General features: G+C 36.3%; 1 protein-coding gene across 2 annotated transcripts in view; it reads right to left on the minus strand.

Moving 5' to 3' along the window:
* The window catches only part of PLCE1 (phospholipase C epsilon 1), a 137244-nt gene that overhangs the window by 44584 nt on the left and 71714 nt on the right, over positions 1-20946 (minus strand). For both annotated transcript variants that reach the window (XM_058029094.1, XM_058029093.1), the window contains exon 4: positions 5101-5417. In XM_058029094.1, the coding sequence (XP_057885077.1) occupies positions 5101-5417 (317 nt within the window). The remainder of the gene's footprint in view (positions 1-5100; positions 5418-20946) is intronic.

The following is a 20946-nucleotide window of genomic DNA, read 5'->3' on the forward strand; positions in this document are numbered from 1 at the left end:
TGGTACATGACCTTAAATCACTGTACAAGTGCAACCTACAGGACTGTTTATCATTCACTCTATGGGAACCTCGCTCCATGTAGTACACAGGAAGGAACAGCATTTAATGCATGTTGAATTACTAACTGTATCCCTAAATCTGTCATGGATTTTCTTCAATCATTCTCTTATTTCAGTCTTCTAATACTCAAAATTTAGATTATTCATATATATATATATATATATATATAAAAATTCTTTACTATCCTCTATATACCTGCTAGAGAATGCATTATGTGATTTTTTTAAATGGGAATTAACTTACTTTTTATATTTTATAAGAATGAAAATGTAGCGGTGCTTTGAGGGAGGAAATTATTAACAATTTCCAGTTGCAATGTGCAGTGTTTTATCATCTGTAGTGTTTTACATTCATTTCACCAGCGCTTCAGTTTGTAAAACTTTTACAGCAATTCCCAAGCTACATACTTCAGGGGGTGATGCTAAATGGAAGAAATGATGTCTTCTATATTTATATTACATTTTCAGGAAATTCATAATACTTGAGAGATGCAGCTTTCAGAGGTGAAATTACCAAACACAGCTGCCTGCCTGAAGTTTAGCAATTACCGTTGCTAGCAAGTAAAACAAAATCTTCTGGTTCACCACAAGGTAAGATTACAGTACATATCTTCATTAACTCCTACCATAAATTAGCCATGGATATCTTTCTATAACAAATTGTAGCTGGTTTAAATACTGCCTAAACTGGAGCAAGAAAGAAAGAAACTTTAATACTGACAAAATAGAGTATGTGCATGAAAAATCTCTGCATACAAAACAAGATGATTTTTAAGGTATCCAAAGGATAAGCATGGCAATCTATAACCCATTTAAACAAGTCAATCTGGTTTTAGTAATTTTGTCTGATAAAAATCAAGATATTTGAGTAAAATCTAAAGAACATGAATGATAATCTTCATCAGATATCAGATGGTAATCATGGCAAGAGGGAAAAACATTACTGTGTTTAAAAGCAGAATTCTTAGTGTATCAGGATCATCCAATTTCTCCCTTTAAAAACAGTAATTAAAAAACACTAGCAGTATGCAGCATTAGCACTAATAGCTGCCTGAAATGAGTTCCTCTGCACTGCTAACTGTGCACAAACCTGTCAGTGCATATTGATGAATATCTGTGTATATATCTATACACAGTTCTGTGTATAAAACAGAACTGGAATTTTTTACATGAGTTTCACTGAGGTTAAATTATTAAATTTTTTTGGCTCTTGGTATAATATGCAAGATAATTTTCAGATGCATTTTTAATATCTGAATATTTTAAGTTGCATAGCTTATTAATAGATGGTTTACTTTACACGCTTGTGTGAAATTATATAACATTACAGAGAACATTTACCATTTTAAATCTGATTAAACACTATTCCAAACAAGGACTGGAAAGAGTTTGATATTTGTACAAACACAATCTTTTAAAAAGCATTATGCAAACCCATTTAGGCATTGCAAAAAAATGCTGAACTAAGAGACAGACTGCAATATTTATTTACATTCCATTATTTCAGTAAAATGATATGTCTCTGTTTTGCTAGTGAGATTTAAATTTGTATTTTGAATGAAAAATGAAAAATCCTTACAAAATTTAACCATTAAAAATAAAACTAACATCACTAAGTGACCTAGGTAACCGTATTTTATTAACTTTATTGATTTTAAGAAGGCTTTAGCGAGTGATGAACCCACTCCAGTAGCAGGGCTATACTAACATTTTTGAAACTTTTTAACCTTTTTAGCTTATTTTCTGGCAACCATATCTTTCCAAAAAATCACCTTATGCATTTGACTTCTGATTTTGCATTTTCAGTTCATCAGTGGGACTAACGTCAGTCAGTTGTCTGTCTTCCAATCTGATGCAACTTTCAATCTAAGAACCCACAATTGCTCTGTTCCTATATGTCAGCATGGAAAATTAAATGTTTCAGTTTGTTTAAAGCTTTATTGGCTTTCTTTTACTTGAAGCTTAAGCCAGAAACATCAAGTTACAAGAGAGTCTTTTCATGTTTATATAAAGCAATGACTGATATTATTTTAAATGTTTACATGCACATGAATGTTTACAACATGTGCATTGTGCTTGTGTCTCTGTGGTTGCTTTGCTGGTAACAGGCAGAAGAATGGCTGGGAGTCAGTCATAAAGGTACAAGAGCCTGGAGGGGTAAAGAGACAGAAAAAGAAACAGAATCCCAGGAAGACTGTGCCATATGACAGTGGGGAAAAAGCACATGTCACTCCATGTAAAGAAGCAGGGTGAACTCATGTCGTACAAGAATCAGAGAAAAGGACTGAATCAAGAAGAGAGGCACAGCAGGCAACAAGGAGAGATGGCAAGAAAGCATGTTCCAGTTGTTAGGGTCCTAAAACACACTTAGGCACCATTTTCCTAACTTCCCAGCTGCCAGGGCTCTGCTAACTCCGCAGAATCCCAACAGTTTCTTCCTACAGTTTTATATCTTTGAAAACTAAACTTCTTATAGCCAAAGCTCCATCAGAGCAGAAAAATACATTACTACCACTATGGAGTGCACACTCTTAGAGACTTAGAGCCAATAGTTTTGTAAAGGTAGATGTTACTGTATTTCACTCTAGTCCTCCCACTAGCTACTAATTCAGAATCAGCTTTTAATTACATTTAATAACAGGAAAGAGTATCTGCCTTTAGTTTAGTCTAGAGCCTTGTTCTGACGAGACTCTAAGATCAATTGGATATTATTAGCAGCAAATGAAGTATGAGCTGTGGCTCACCGGTGAGTACGTGTTGTGCCCAAGGCTCCACTATTATGGAATTCCATTTTTAATCAAACCTTAAAGACTACAGGCTTTATTTATAGCTGATGATACTGTATGCATGCAGCCCAAAATCTTCAGGATTGACTGTCATTTTACACAAGTTTTATAGAGTGTTCCTCCTTAATATGTATTGCCAGAAAAAAATACTAAAAAGTATACTACTTTATGAAAAAATCACAAAATAATATAATTATTATTTAACAGAAAAATTACATGGAATTGTTTTTCCCCATCATGTATCAGAAGGCTGTCATCCTAAAAGTAATTTTGGCTCCCACATTATAAATACACTTCAGTATTTCTATAGGGAATGCCAAAAAAATCAGCAAGTGCTCACTGAGTTTTGCCAACAAAATCATGACTCTTTGTACAAGAATTTTCCTTCCATTTATAAACAAAGACACTTGGAGAGTTCACGCTCGTGATTGGCTATGGCAACTGATATACTCCACTGTAAGATAAAGCATATAGCAAACCAGTGATTTATTACAAGCAGTAAATATTTTACAATAACTCTATTTAAACACATAACATCTATGTTTTTAAAAATGCATTCCAGATTATGCTTCAAATAATCTATTGCACTAAATACCAAAGAATTTGCGCACTGAATATCTGGGAATTAATTCAAATGATATAAAAATCTATCCTGCACAATTACCAAACAAGGAACACTAGACAACAAAAACTGCAAAGTCAAAAACTTCCAAGATTAAAAGATAATGCTGACTATCTTATCAAAAGGCCACTTTAATGGTAAAATTGTCATTGATATGGAACAGACTCAGTCATTTCTGACAAGACTTCTTCAGGACCTACTTGCTTTTCAATCCTGTGACCCTTCAATGTCAGAACACAATCATGGTCAGTCTGATTTGCGCAGCCGATGGCCACATGTCCTCAAGACACTGCCCTGGCACTGGGCCTCACCAGGCTGGAGCACAGCTTGGCCCGTGCACCTCATCTCCCCTGGCCTCAGCCCCAGGAGAAGCCCCCCAGGAGGGAGGGCCCCAGCAGCACCTACAGTCCTCTCCAGCCACACCAGCCACAGCATCTTCTGTAGTCTGTTCCAATGGAGTACTTCTACTGCAGTTAATTAAAACTATTTTTAGGCTCTGTTTAAAGACTGAATATTGTAGTTGCAACTTTTATGTATGCTCCCATAATTGAATGAGGTGAGAGAAGCCAATATATTTACCCTATTTTAGTTGATAAATCACAGTAATACACAAGAAGGAACACTTTGAAACATGCTAAATATTCACGCCCTGATTCTTCTTTGCCCAGCACACAGGAAGTTCACTGGGGGTCAATACACATTCTTCTACATTTACTTAATTTTATGCTTTTTTTTTTACTACTTGCATAGTAGTAAAAAAATTTTCATCTCACCCCCCATAAGAATGCAGTGGATAGCAAACTAAAAAAGCATTAAGTCAACTTTATCTTCATTTTATTCCACTTCTACAATTCTAGAAACTGCTAACATCACACATAGTTCACCCCCCTCTCCCCCCAAAAAAAGAACTAACTGTTCCACGTTTCTGCAGCTAAACCAGTAGTTTTTATTTAGGTGGTTTGATTTTTGATTTGGGTTGGGGTTTTGGGTGGATTTTTTTTTATCATTTTCTCAATCCTTAACCAGTTTTCTATTGAACTCGTCAGAAGACCACCTTTCTGAAAATAAAATAAAATCTTACTAAAGAACTCAACATTTGGCTTGTGAAAATGTCACGCCAAGTGACACTTCTTTGTATAACAATGCTTAAGACACACACAGTGATTAAATAAATAGTGCAGACTAGTGTAGTTATATTACAGCAAATACAGAAAATTCCAGTTTATAATACTTCTGTGCTGACTCCTAAGATCATGCTTAGTCTACAAGAATCAAAAACAAATAAATAGAACTCCAGCACCTAAACAAAATAATAAACTGACTGAAACTTTACCCCATACTGTCAGTATAAATACCAAGAATTAGAAGTCTTTTTAATTTTTTTCTTCATGTTTACTTTACAATGTGCAAGAAAAAGGTAGGCCACTGTTTCCCAGCATCACTGAGCAAATTGATCACATAGCTCCTACTTAATTGAATTAATGTGTAAGTTATTTAGCTAAAAAACTGGTCATCTTAAGTTATATTTTAAAAATTTGTTGTTACAGCTAAATTCATCTCGGAGAGATAAAGGAAATAACAAACCCACACATCAGGTAATAACCCTTACAAAAAGCAATTTAAAAGTTTTACCTCATTAAACCTTGTCACAAGATCTTCTACAGCATTATGTTCTCCATTGGGAGAAGAAAGAACAGTAGCAGATATGGATTCCTTAATAGACGGCAGCTTGCTTTGACACTCGGCACTGCCCAAATCCCTGGTGAGGAAGCAGAGGTAGTCGATGGGTAAGACTTTGCGGTAGAGCTCCTGCTCCTGCTCGGTCAGGATGCTGGCAACCTCCTCTGGGAACTGGATGAGGTGCTGCAGCTCGATCAGCTCCCTGCTGATACCGGCCACGCTGGAGGGAAGCACGCTGGAGCCAGCCATGGATGTACATGCTTGTCGTTCTAAAACAAAACAAAGGAAAAATTCATTAGGCTTTGCCTTTAACTCTTGCACCGTGCTGTGCAAAAGCGAGACAACTTGGTATTTTGGTTTTGTTAAACTGCTCATTCATTTACTCAGCAGCACACTATATTCTAAGTACATTCTTTCTATTTAAACAACCTAATATGTTCTTTTACATGGGTTTTTTTTTATATCTGGTGTTGGCTAGATAGAAGGCAGCTAGAGTCAGGAGATTGTAAAGCCACCTGCCAAAACACACCTGCTTCCAGAAACATCCAAATACCTTCTTCCAGCACCCGTGGCCTTGTCACAGCCTCAAATAAAGCGCTCATCTGGCAGAGTGTGCCTCTGCTTTGCCCCCATGTAACAGCCACAGTGCAAAGCAGTTTGAGGGCTTGACTGGGGCACTGAGACCCGATTCCCACAAGAAATAATGTATAATGATAATTAAAAACCCATGTGGGTCAGTATTTTTCTTCATAATCCACTTGCTAAAAGATAAATTGTATCTGAGCTTGCTGCATCGTGAAACCAAATGTCCAAGGCCACAAAATATTTTTCATTCCTCTCAGAAAATCCATATATTTAGGAGCATGCATGTTTTATCCGTTAATACAAAACATTCATGGTAGTTTTATAATATCCCAGCAGTGGTATCTCTTGAAAAATAAAACTTTTCCTAAGAAGGAAGAAGGCAAGCTTTCTAAGATCATGTGGGAAGCATGAAACATCAACACAATGATTCCAAAATACTGAGTGAATCTTCTTACTAGATAAGTTTAGAATGGGTTCTCTGAAAAATATTTCAATAATTACTTAAATGTAAAAACATTCATAGCCATATATTACATACTCTTCATCATTCTCAGAAAAAGGAGTTTATTTTTTTGCATTGCTTCATGAAATATCTTCAGAGAATTTTTCCACACATAATGGGATTACACCCTAGAACTATCTCTTACCCAGTGTTTTTAATATATCTATAAGCTCTCAAGTGATAAAGGGTGCAATTTGTTTCTCTAAGAAAGAAAAAACCAAGTTCATAATGACTGATTAAAATTCAGTGCCTTATAATAAACATAAAATATGCTGCATGAGTTTTCCACTCTAAGTCATTTAGTGCAAACTATTATTAATCAGAGGGAAGTTAAGAAGACAGAAAATTGGCTTTTCTTAATATAGTCTACTGAAAGTCAAATGATAAATTGCAATAGCCCTAAATAAAGTCTTTGGGCTAACAGAACCTATTGAGAAATGTTCAAATAGAGAAGAAGCTTCTGAAAGAACAAATTGTTTCTGTCTACACCAGCAAGAAAAAAAGTAATGGGATTAATTTGCAACAAGCAGTAGCTTGGTTAAATAGCAGGAAACATATGTAACTTTGGTGATAATGAAGAAGTGCTGCACAGTATCCGTATATACTGAGAAATCTCTGTCATTGAAACACCTGCAGCAAAGACCGAGGGGGGAAAAGCCAGTTAGGAACACCACTGATAAGTCACTGCTGGTTTGGGCAACAGGTGGAGTGCAGTGAGCTTCTGGGCTCCCTTTCAGTTGTCTTTGCTTCAATTCTAAATGAGACTTCAGTTCTGTTTCCTGCCTCAACCTGCACAGAGCTATTCTGAGAGGTTTTGTAATAAAAAGCACTCAAAGCTCATGTGCACTATTCTTGACTTTGCAGCAGAACACAAGCTTATGCCTAAATAAAAACAATGCAAAATACAATGTTCATTTTATATTAGAAGCACTACGTATTTACACATGCTTTACATATATGGACTGAACTGTCACTGTCACAACCAGCATTATCTCAGGAAGATGATATGGAAGGTGTGACACAAACACCCACTAACACCTATTTGCTCCCTAGAAGTCACAATGCCTCACTGACTCCATGTGCATGAAAGCCCTTCCCAAACCAGCCCGCCTCCCTGTATCTCACACTGAAACAGAGGGTGTTTGGTTGTGTCTATATTGTACATTTATTTTAGATCTCAAATGGACTTCTGAAGTGAGTCTCCCAAGCATCCTCACTTACTGTGCTTTACTTTAGTCTTAGTGCAAAAAAATGGATTCTTTTCAGACAAAACTGTACCAGAAGATGTGCCCCCAGAAGGCAACTAACACATCCCAACTGGTAAAATGCTGTAGCTGTCAGAAACATCCAGTCTCTGGAACAAGCACCGAGGTCAGGAAAGGAGAGGCAGCTCAGATGATGGCTTGGCTGCAGGTGATCACGTACCACAGGAGGCAGACAGCAAGTACTACGGTCAGTGCAACGCCACAGCGATACTGGTGCTTTGCAAACCCAACATCATTTGGTAAACACCTTAGAGCTGTCAATATGGCAGGGAAGGAACATATAACTCTATAAGGAGAGCCTACAGACTGATGAAAGAGAGAAAACATAAGAGCAAAGATGAGCTGTTCTGCATCACATTGCTCGCTGATGAGGTTTAAAGGTGCATTCTTAGTAATTCACCTTCTCCATCATTGTACCAACTACACCATGCACAAAGACCTCAAAATCTGGCAAAATTTGGCACTGAATTTGCAATAGGGTAGAGCACTGATCATGATCTTTTGTGCATTACCTTGCCTAAGTATAATCACCCTTCAGGCTCCACTTAGCACAACCTCTCACATCTAAGAACAAGGCTCAACACCACAGCGACCACAGCTAAGGCTGGCTCCAAAGCATATCTCTATATTGCCAGAAACCATCAAGAATAAGAATCTCATTAGAACTGGATTTCACTACACTGACTGCTCATTGATCAAATCCAGCAGAAAGCTAGCGGAGGGATTGTGAATGCCTTTAATCAAACTACCTTTAATGGAACTATCGTCTTTCATAATGAAATCTTCACAACCCAGCTTCACTTTAACAAAAAAATGAAGCTGTCAAAAAGAAAATCTTTTAATGGAAGTGAAGCCAAGATGACTCAAGAGCAGCCACTAGTATTGCTGGATTTGAAAGAAGATTGAAAATAAATAAAACACTTCCTGATTCAAAACACTGAATTTCAAACTAGCATTTCTCAATCCTTCATTAAACTGGAAGAACTTTATGTAAATTCTCTCTGTAATGTGAGAGCACATGGAACAGGCTGCTGCAGCAAAAATGCAGCTGATATCCAAGGAGAGGAATAGAGGCTAAACAGAAATCTGAAGGCACACAGCTCATGGGTAAAGTATGGCTATAAATACTGAAGAAGTAGAAATAACTTACTTAAGTAAGTAGACTAACTTATTTCTGTTGACTTTTTCTACACCTATAAATATTTAATTCTTCCATAATTCACATCTTTTGCAAGTCTTGGTTGTTGGCATAATTTACCTCTCCAGATTCAGGTATCTTATGTTTCGTCATTTCAGTCTTCTGTGTTTTATCACAGAAAATCCAGGATCCTTATTCTCAACTTCACCACCTTCCATGATTTACACTCTGCATGAAAGTGTACTTTCTGTCTCTTTGCCTGTATTAAGCTAGTTTTTTTCCCGGACTATTTTTTTCATCTTTTTGTGTGTGTGTGCTTCAGACTTCCACCATTTTTCACTCCAGGAACAGATCTGCTTCTGCTATAAAACTCCTTATCCAGTCTCATACGCAAATCCTCCAGCTTTGTGTTGTCAGGAAACTGATAGTATCTTTCTGCACTTCAAAGAATGGCCAGGTCCTTGGAGTAACTTGCAGAATGGAATTGCTTTCAGACCCAAATCACAGTAGTTTTTTTCACAGTTAAGGCAAGATACGATCCTCACTAAAATTAGCTGCTGCAGTAAACGATACTGGTTTTTGTGCTCTACCACCTCAAGTTAATGCTAAAAATACAAGAAAATGAGGACCCAGACTATTCATTTGCGAGTTGCCTAAAGCCGAAATGGATAGCTTTGCTTATCCTGCTGATAAACAGCTGAAGCAGATAATCTTTAAGACCACAAGTATTGCTTTTATTACTCAAAACAAGATAACCTCTGCTTAGCTTTAACAAAGGACTCCTGAACTGACTTAATCATCGCTAATGCCCGTGGGAACAAAGAGGGCTCTTCTTCTCTAACCAAAGAATAATCTTTTTAAGAATGGGAGAAAAATACAGAGTGCCAGGGAAAAGTCACTGCATTTTTAAAATGAATGCTGTCTAAAAAGAGTAAGCCTGCCTAGAATATGAAAATCTTCTTTCAACAAAGTTTGATGAACTGAAATATTCAATAACTGGATTTCTGTCTTAGTTTTATTTCTAGCTCCTTTTCTTTCTACACTTACTTTGATTTAAAAAAATAGTATTCTATCTTTACATTCAAAAAACAGTTTTAAAGCTGTAAAGTGAAAATTACAGTTCCTAACATGTTCACTCTCTAGAAGGCTACTGGAAAAGATCTTGTGATTATGACAGACTGCGCTCAAGAGCAAAAGACGGATTTCAATAGCTGTAAGAATAAAAGTAATTACTCAACCTATTATAATATCTTTTAACTTAGACAGTTTTTTGATAATAGACTTTGCTTTTATGACGTTATACTAATCTAACTGAAAGTATAGAAAAATCTTAAGAGGATTATTTTTCTCTCCTGGTATTAAAATGTGTGCAATAAATGGATTCTAATAGAAGCCTTTTTAGTAAGCTATGCTACAGATATCCTCCAAACTGTTCATATGCTTTAAGAGAACATATGGATTATGTGTACAGTGAGAAAATAAAATCTGACCACAGTAAAAAAAATTAAGAAATAGCCAGAGGTTAACAGCTGTCAATATAGAAAATGTAGAACCATTCTGTTCAAAAAAGAGGAATAATACAATAAAAGCTGCCCAATCAGAAGACACCTATGCAATATACAGCAGTTAAATTGAACACCAGCTTCCAGTACGGATCAGCACAACTGGGATAACATTGTTTTGCTGTCCCTTGGATGCAACATATCTCAATACCGTAGTAACCAAACCAACAAGCTTCTGTTAATTTCCTGTTTCTCTTCTATCTAATTAAAAATATCTCTCTCTCCCTTAATGAACATGAATTCGCCATTATCAATTTTGACTGCAAACAACTCACTCCACTATTAAAGAGCGTGATATTTAACTTAGTGGGAAGCTTGGCACAGAGCAGGATCAAGTTCAAGTTCAATTTCACTGAAATCAATAGATCTGTTTTGTCTTCAAATTTACTTATGAGTTAAGTAATCAAAGAATGAGAAGACACTCAGGTTCTCTGTCCATACACCTAAATCTAGCAATATGGGCTACCTCTTAAAACTGCCTATCAGCACACATTGGAAATTATTATTAGCAGGGGAGCTCTGATCTACAGCGTACTTGCACTACATAAAACTGAGTTCTTTAGGACCTAAGCATCAGCAAGCAGAAGACACAGAGACAACATGAAGAAATGAAGATGAGTCTCTAGAATTGTTTTTTTTATTAGACCAAGTAAGATTACTGATGCACTCTGAGGGCACAGGGCCCTTTCCAGGTTTGGAATAGAAACAGCAAACTTCACAGCTAGTTCAAGAATGTCTGCTTTGAGTTTAATTCAGTCATAGCAATAGCAAGACATTGGAGAAGGCGATCTTCTCTTGGGGAGCAGCAGCAAGTTACAACATTGGGCTGGGTTAAAAAAGCAATAGGTTCCACAGTATAAAGAGAAAATTAAAAAGGAGAAATCACATGTAGAAAAGAATTTTGCTGGAAACAGAACACCCTGAAACTATAACACACAGATATTTCCACTGAGGCTGAGATTTTATTGCTGAACAGATTTATGAAACTTCTGGAGAGGATTTTTTAAAAAGGCAACTAGCATGTTGAAGTATAACTGAATTAAATGACAGTGTACACCACAAAATCCTGACTCATGAACTGACTGAATAGTGGAATTCAGCAAAAAGAAAGATATGGAGTGACTGCAACAACAGTCACTTCTAAAATAACTTCTTGTTTTAGGAACTGGCAAAGAGTTCAGGTTTGAAAACCAGACCCTGAACACACTTTTAAAATTTTGCAATTATAGGATCAATCATGTGAAATCCCAGGGAAAAAAACCCATGAAAGTACTGTATTGTTAAGAGATACAACCTGCCTATATAATTTCTTACTTGAAACAAATTTAAATTTTCTAAAAAAGTGACATAATTATTAGGAGAGTTGAGATGCACAAGCATGGGAAATATTTTTTTTTTCTTTAACCACCAAAGTTGGCTACACATTTTCACAGGGTAAAACCTATGCACAACAAAACATTCATTCAGATTGTAAAGTTGATTTAAAGATGATCAGCATGAAGTATTTATTAATATATTAACTTTGAGTTAACAATTACATAGCAGTCCTTACATTTTTCAGAAGTTCCTACCCATAAGTATGAGCTTGAAAACCTACTTAAACTCTGCTTATGGCTGGATTAGAAGATCCTGGTTCTAAACTGTATTTACTGACATTAGCTCAGTTGGCTGGAGCATGTGCTAATAACACCAAAGCCATGTGTTCTATCCCTGTATGGGCCATTCACTTAAGAGTTGGACTCAATGATCCTTCCGGGTCCCTTCCAACTCAGAATATCCTGTGAAATCTCTGTGAAGTACAAGCACTGACATCATACATGCAAGGAATTCAAAGCATCACCATGATTTCACCACACCTGAACCGCCATGCCTGCCTCCCATCATCCCTAGTGTACAGCTACACTGCCGCGTGTAATTACAGCCACGCTGCTGCTCAGACTTCTGGAATTGTATCCAAGGGCTTTTACCACTCCACTAGCCTGAGTCATTCATGGAAATATTTTGCAGTGTACAGGAGAACTTGGCTGCTTGTCCCTGAATTACCATATATTATCAACACATTTAACCAACCATTTCCTCTCTGTATGCAGGTTGGCTGGTACTGACTGACAAAAGTCCATAACACATACTGGGTTTTCTTCTGGCTGTAAATTCCCAAGAAAAAAGATGCAACGAGTAGCAGTGTAACATTAATTTTGACTTGGCAAAATCAGAAGATCTCAGGACAAAACTCATCCAATTTGATGCTGACTTTCCAATTCCTTTCCATTTTCAGGGCAGCTACAGCAAACAGCTGAGATTGCATCCTCATGGAGAAAAGCAATGGCTGCAGAATATCTGCATAAGAATCAATGTGGTTTTTGTGTGTTAACCCCAGCCAGTAAACATTTCTTCTGCACCTGAAATGACAGGCTTTGAAGGCAGTGCCTGTAACAAAGGACCCTGAGGCTAACAGGGTAGCAAATGGATACTTCAACTACAAAGGCCACCCTGTGTTACACAGGGTTTGCTGAACAGAGACATACTTATAGGTATTATAGAGAGATGAATCAGCAGTGCTGCCAGAAGTCTGAAGAGATCCACCATGTACATGTTTAGTCAGAAAGCAGCTTTATTGCTTCCAGTCTACATGTATGGCAATGGGCCACCTGAGACCTGCTATTTTAGGAGACCTTCACCTACTGCTGTAACTCATGAAACTGTATCCTCATTTCAGAACACCTGCCAGAAGAAGGTTTAATTTTAATTTGGTAGATAGACTGTGAATGTCTGGTTGACGGGTTGAAAATTAGCTCTCAAAAGCTGTTTGATACCAACATGCCATGTGTCTTGCTGTGGCATGCTGCAGCATGCACTGTGCAAGACCAGACACAAGATTTCATTGCTTCAGAGGCAACTATCACCAAGAAGGCTGAATGAAGGGATTCTGGGCTATAATGATTGATCTTCTAAACCTACACCTTTATACCACAGTGTAACAGATATGTGAAAAGGTTGCAAAGAGGTTAATATGACACCACCGCACTTGCTGTTCAAATGGTTTTGGGTTTTTCATTTTTTTCCTGCAATGTAATCCCATCTAATGAATCCCCTCCTCTGCAAAACTCCTGAATGATTTCAGAAATATTCCACTTTCACACACATTTCATAAATCTTTCTCCTAAAGGCTGCCACAGTGGTAGACTAACAGGATTTTGACTTGAGCAACACACACCAGCAGGAGGGTTCTCTGTGCAGCATCTGTATTCAAGACCTTTAAATATCTGGATATAAATACAGCATAGCATATGGAATGTTAAGTTCAAATGCTAAATAAATGTACATGTAAATTACCAGATAAATTCCAACCCATAAGAACAAAATAGTCAAAAGGGAAGATTTATGAGTTTTCTTTGGAAGAAAAGAGTATTGTAGACAAAGAACACATAATTCTCAATGCAAAATGAACTCGTTACTGCTTGAGTCAAAGCAGAACTCAAGGTTCAACCTCACCTCCCAAAATAATACAAAGCTTGTTCAAAATCAAAGCAGAGCTGCTGTTCAAAATTAAATTAAAATGCATACAACTTTCAGTTAATGCTGCAATGGAGAAATATCCAGTGATTCGACAGAGTGCAAGAATCTCAAGTCAGGTTCCAATATTTGAGTATTTCAATCAAGACAGTAAAAATTATTCTTGCTTCTATTTTTACATTTATTTAATGCAAAAGCTTTTCAATTTTAAGAATTAAAGAACTCTGTTATAATCAGTAAATATGGGAGAAAATGCAAACAAAAATGTAGTTTGAAAATATATATACACACACCTATGGAAAAGAAGGATCCTAAAAATTAGATGTATATACAGTTAGGTACCCATTAAGGCAAGGGCTTATGATACTGTTTTTGTACATTTTCTTTTTTGTTGTTGTTTTAGGAACTTTTTAATTTTAAAAGACTACAAACTGTAGCAGCAAAACACAGCATTCATAATGTAAATACCTGTAAAACTGCAACAGGCATACTCAATGCCTCAGCCTTGAGTCATTTCTTTCTAGTCTGAGTGCACTGGACTTTGACATTAACAATCCCTGCATTTAATTAATGATCTGTTGAAGTTTACACCTTGCTGCACAACTTCATAAATTACCATAAGCACAAATTAAAACTCATTTCTGGCCTTAAGACCCTCAGAAATACATTTTGTAAAAAGCATCATCTTCCTTACTTTGGTCTTATCATGGAGATCAGATGCAGCAGTGACCCTTCAAGGATAGGTGGGAAAGAGCAATGGTCTGCTCCCATCGGGTCCAGTTTTACAAATACTGCACAGGAATGCCCAAGTTATAGCAACTATCCAAATGAAAACTGTTTCAATTTGGAAAACAATCATTAAATAGTCTTTCAAGGTAAAAATAAGAATGCTTCCTATGGCTTCAGTGCCATACCAAGTGAAGCACACACCAAAACTGCCATTGGTGTTAGAGACACAAGACGAACATTAGATACCAATCTGAGAACTTGATTTTAATCATGTCAAAGAATAACATGAGAATTAAGTAAGATCTGATAAGCGTACAACACTTACAACTAATTTTTCCTGCCTTTTGAATCTTCAAAGGAAAGACAATCCAGTGCACGAGACATGCTACCAGATTTTCCACATAGGCCAAAGGGCAGGCAAATCTGCTGCATAAGGTGTTTTGGTTATTATTCTTACTGATTATTGGAACAAAATTAATCCAAGCCACATCCAGTAAAAACAACACTTGATTAGATGTTCCCGATTTAAGCCCTGAAGCTTAGCAGTGAAAGAATTTTAAAAGAATGGAATACACTTGAAAAATGCTCAATCAGTTCAGAGTTTTCATCATTCTGGCCTGCTTTCACTATTTCCCTAAACAGAATCTGTTCCTAACATGAGTTTATTTTGAGACCTGTCCTCTACATAACTACGAAAATGGATAGAGAATAAAACCACTAACAGCAGATACTTTGATTGTGCACCTGGGTACAAAATGTCTTTGTATGATCTGCTATGGAAACTTTTTAACTTATTTGATATTACACTTGGAATAATATAAATTCAACCTCTACATAACTGAAGCACCTACAAAATCTACTCCTTCACCACTTTGTTTTGGTGATGATTCAATTATTGTGTGCTCTGAATTTTCTTTGATAATGAGAACATTTTGTGAATAGGCCAGCACAGTCACATTTATTGTAGCAGCTATAATTTAATTTGATATCCAAGTTTTAGATTCCTAACAAAAACAAAATCCAGGAAATATACCTGTATTTATCAAAACCATACACATAGAAATTCCCTAAGACACATCAGAGAAAACTGCATGATTTATTAAGGCATTAGTCAAAAACTTAGTAATGGAACACCACAAAACTATTGGGATAATAGTTTTGTATCCGCAGTGTACAGCAGGAAGAACCTAATAAGAACAAAATACTTTTCACACACTTTAACACACTTTTCAAAGTGCTGTTAAAGACAGTACCATAATTTATAAAGATACTTTAAAAAGAGTTAATAAGAACAGTGAGTTCTATGCTGCTAAAAAGAAATACTGCAGTAATTCTACCTCCTAGTTCAAAATTCACGATGTAGAGGAAAATATGAAAAGATTCTCTTGCATAAGGATAAATGAGTGAACCAAGGACACTAATTGAAAAAGATGCCAAAAATGGAGAAAAATTATGAACTGGAAATGAATTGATGGATTACATAACAGGGTGAAGGGCAAGGCTAATATTCATAATTCACAACCATTCAGCACTTGCACTTCATTATAAAGAAACAGCTTGAAAGTATTTTAAGACATACTATAAGAGTATTCACTGAAACTGGTCAAAAAGAGAGGGAGATGTTTAAGATGTGAAAATGAGTATGTCATTAAATGATGATGACCCAGTCAGTAACCTGCAGCCACTGGGAATGCTGTGCAGCAAATCCACGGCTCTCCTTGCATGTCCTGCAGAGCACTGTCACGGGGGTCACATACCTCCACTCTTCCCCAACACAGCCAGAGCTGTGCTACTCCTCCTTAGGTGTCTGCCTACAAAATATCATTTGGTCTGTGTCCTGCTCACACTGCACAGAAACACAGAGGTAGAATCACAGCAGATGCCCTTGCCGTAATCCTTACGTGTACTCCTGGGTAAAAACAATCTCCAAAGTTTTAGTTTAAAAGAAATAAGGCTAGCTACTGCAGTTGGACTAGATGATCTGTAGGTCCCTTCCAACTGAACTATTTTGGATTACTGTATTCTACACAATTTTTTTTCCTTGTGGTAAGTGAACTATCTTCAAAGCTAGTATTAATATCCATTTCTGAGAAATACAGTTTTATGGGCTAAGTATCCTGGGTTGAGCGCTCTCAGGACAAAAGGTATGTTACTTAACAGACCATCTAAAGGAAGGAAAAACAACATCCAGACCACATGCATGTCCATGCAGGCAAAACAAAGATGGCTTTCCTAATATATGTTTATTGTTTTATTTTAGTGTGGATTAGATTATCTTCTTTTTCTCTTTCCCCAGACACAGTCTTTTCTCAAGCTCATTGGTGAATATGTGTTGTAAACGTACAGCATGTCAAATTAGCATTTTTCCTGTAGGGTTAAAAATACAACTGAGGAAGCCAGTCTGACAAAAAGGAAAGTTTGTAACTACAGAGGAAAAAAGTAAAATTATTGCCATACTGTTGTTTTGTTTTGTTTTTTTTGTTGTTTTTTTTTTTTTTTTAAAGAAGGTAAGCAATTCAGCTCTTTTCTTCTGTAAACTACTTCCTCTCGTAATTCAGGAAGAGTAAAACTAATCTCTCTACCTAGAATAACAACAATCCTCTTAGTCTCACATTTTTTCCTTATTTGCAATTTGAATGCAAGTTTCCAGTGTAGTACAATACCTGTTTGGCAAAGTCCAATTACCATGGCTAAATTTACTGAGTGAAGAAAAAGATTCTCTAATGAGTTTACAGAATTAAATGAAAGAAGCTATTCCTTCCTCTAGAACGCAATTTCCAAATTTTTAAAAGGCAATTTTGAAAGGTATCTTTCAATGCAAACACCTAATGATGGCAATTACCAGAAAATTTTCAAAAGGGTTGTAACTGCCTGCATCCTTAACAAGCTCATTTTTTGTCATCCTTAACAAGCTGAGGAAGCTGATGGGAAGCTAAGGAAAATTCATACGCTATTTTAATAAGGGATTAACATGAATTTACAACTTCCCATCATAGTAAGTCACGTTCATGATGTTATGTAAGTATTATATCATGCCAGTTTTTCTTTTAAGAAAGTATTGCTACTAGCCAGTTATTCTTAGCAAGGTTTCTAGAACCACAAAGGCTGTGCAAGAAGCACAACTCAAAGGATGCTGAGAGGCATTTTAAAGTGGAAAAGAGAAATACACAACAAAACTTAGGTCAATATAATCAAAGTCAGGTCAATATAATCTTTCACAGACATACAGAACACACCAAATGCACAGTCACATACTTTCATTGGCTATACCAAGGACTGAAGGACCAATGGCACCACGGGCTTCCTCACCACTTCAGACAGAGCCATGAGTGCTATGCAGTACAGACATGGCCAGGCAAGTTACCAGGGGAAATGCTGATGTGCTTAACAAAACCTGGAGTCCAAGAAAAGTTCTGTAGTACTGAGACAGCAAAAACATTATGCAGTTTAATGAAAAAAACCTCATCACAATAACAAGAATTGCCAAAAAGTCAAAGCTTCAAAGATTTTGATTCTTCCTTTCATATGTTTTTAAATTACAGAGTGGAGCAGTCTGTGTGATTTAGCCTTAGAACTGAAATCTGCCCTACAACACAGAAGTTTAAGCCAGAGGGGGATTAGTGGAATACAGCAGACAGCAGAGAACAGGGCAGGCACATGTCTGGAAGCCAGAAGAAGTAAAACAAGAGACTACACAAAGCATTAAATCAACCTTAACTTCATAATAGAGATCTAAACAATCTCAACATCTATGACTTGCCTCAATATTACTTACTTCTTCCTACCTCTAATATAAATGCTCTAAGTGCTTATTTATCATTGCAAGCTTTTCTACAACTTCACTAGTAAATTGATACAGTTCTGCTTGGACTAAACCCTGCTATAATCAACTATATAAGCAACTATATTATACAATTAACTATATTATACAATTATTTTCTGTAATTGTCTTTGTTTAGTTTATGTCATTTGGGCATCATGAGGTAAATTTAAAAAGATACATAGAGCTATATTTGTTTGCTTGAACACAATCTTGTATAAATGTATCATAATGCTGAAGCTAGCTATTTTGTAAAAAAATGGGAGTATTTATTACCTTTGGCTTTCACAGGATTAATACACTTGCTGCATAAAAGCTGTTCTAAACAGTCACAAGATTCCTTAATGAATTGTGTCTTTGTCATTAGGCTTTAGCAGATTATACTAGAAAGGGTGTTTGCAGTCCTTTCTTAACAGGAAACTTTCAAAGCCAGTGATTTTACCATCTGAAAACAAACTCAAAACTAGTACCTTCCTCAGACTTTAAGAAATCTCCCTTAACTTGAAGACTTCAAACACAATTAATTCCTTCTATAAAAGTACATAGCAAAAATTAACACTCCTCTTCCTTCCTTGTGGTGCTACTGCTACCTAAATTGAAGTTAAGATTTTAAATAGAGTTAGGCCCAACCATGTCAACAATATTGTTTATATAGCAAGAAAATATAACAACTGGAAAAATAAAGCACATTTGTCTTTAAGACCAGCACAGTCCCTTCCAACCCAAATTATTCCAGGACTGTTACAGGGCAGTTAACCACTTTACCTTACAAACCTGACTTTAACAGAAAAGCAAGTAGCCAGGTTAGTGTACACATTATATATCTATAAGAAAGAGGAAGCATTCTAGACATAAGAACTGCAAATCCTGTGTATGAAAAGGAGGTTTGCTTTCCTAAGGTTAACAGCTCTGAAGAAATAAGATAGGACCCTAAAACCAAATTTTGTCTTTGAGCTTTTAGGAAGTGGTGCTGGCAAAACCAGGTCCCCCTGCACAGATCATGGATGACACCAGTAACATGCAGTTATCTTTTCTGTATTTCTTAAAGACACAGACAAACCACAGAGTATCCAAAGAGAGCTATAAAATTATTCCAGGCCTGAATAGTGAGACCCAGAGAAAGATATTTAGATCAGAAATATGTAACTTTACTGAACTAAAGTGAAATTGAGAGGAGACTTGACTGTAGCAGATATGTAAGAACCTCCTAGCAGGGGAAATATATCAGATTTGAAATAATTAAATCCAGCAGAAAAAATTCATAACAAGAACAAATGGTTGGTCCTTGATGACAGACAAACACACTAGAAGTGCCACCCTTCTTTGCCTTGGAGTGTCAATGACCACTGGGAAAAGCAGTGCCTGTGGATGATAGTTCTCAGGCTTCCTCAGAAGGCTGTACAGCAGCACAGCTGCCTTTTGACTACTGAGCTTAGAACAGAGACAACTCAGAATGATGTCAGACCAGCTAAATGTCTCCACTGACACTAGGCTTTGCAATTCTATGAGCTTTCTTACTTTCCCAAACAACAGGCTGTTAGTGCCGTCCTGTTTTTAAATTTGATGTACCATCATCCATGCAATAACTAAACCTTTTTTCCTTCTCAAGATTTCTGAAATATTTTCCAATATTTGATGTTCAAAGCAAAGTTTTGGTTTTTGAAGGATCTGTTACTTTTGAACAAAAAAAAGTATAATATTTTGGTGATTTGGAATCAAACAGAAATCCTAGCTACTGACACAGTTCTAGTTCTATTTTTGCAAACAAGAATATGTTTTTCCTCTTGATGTCTTTTTTAGAGAAATTAATTCTATATATGCTTATGGAAAATACCTGAAGACTTCTCTCCCCAACACTGTCTTATTATGCAAATTCTACCACCATCCTCAAGACAACCAGTACCTGAAGCAGCACCTCTTCTTTTTGTGCTCAATACAGATTTAAAAGTTTTGTTAGTAGCTATTAGGAGGTTCTATATTCAAATACTGTACCTATGACCTATGTACCTAGACATGAACTATATGATTTAATCAGATTCCTGGTACTTCATGGCAATTACAGAACTGCATATTATGAACACCTAAAGCCTAGAAGAAAATTCTACTTCTAAGGTTCTTTTTTTTTTTTTTTTTTTTTTTAATTTAAGACACTTCAACTTAAATAATAACAAAACTATTTCATGGTGCATTAAAGTTTAATACCACAAATAAGTTCCTAAAATGTTAATTACAGTTTATCAGCAGCGTGCCTACACCAACACCAGAACAGAACTAACTCTTCTAAGCAAACAACACAAAAGCATTATTTTTAGGTATAGCTATTTTCAGAATCAAGTCCCAAAGATTAACGACCTTTCCAATTGGAATTCTTCTGAATTCCAACTTGAAACTTCTAGAAATTAATAAGAAGAGCAGTTTATTTGAAAAAACTGTACAATCATTTTTAGAATAAGTTACAAATATTTATGACACTTCATCCATGTTAAACAAATTTTTCACAGAATCACAGAACATGCTGAGCTGGAAAGGACCAGAAGGATCATCCAGCCCAACTCCTGGCTCTTCACAGGACGATTTTGCTGCTTCTCTGCAGAGTTTTGCAATTTAAATTTGAACAAGCAAATACAGGTGAACAGCTCCAGATAAAATGTACTCTAAAGCTAGGAGTAACATAATAAAAGGCA

Source organism: Melospiza georgiana, chromosome 8, assembly GCF_028018845.1.
Source record: "Melospiza georgiana isolate bMelGeo1 chromosome 8, bMelGeo1.pri, whole genome shotgun sequence".
Taxonomy (NCBI): Eukaryota; Metazoa; Chordata; class Aves; order Passeriformes; family Passerellidae; genus Melospiza; species Melospiza georgiana.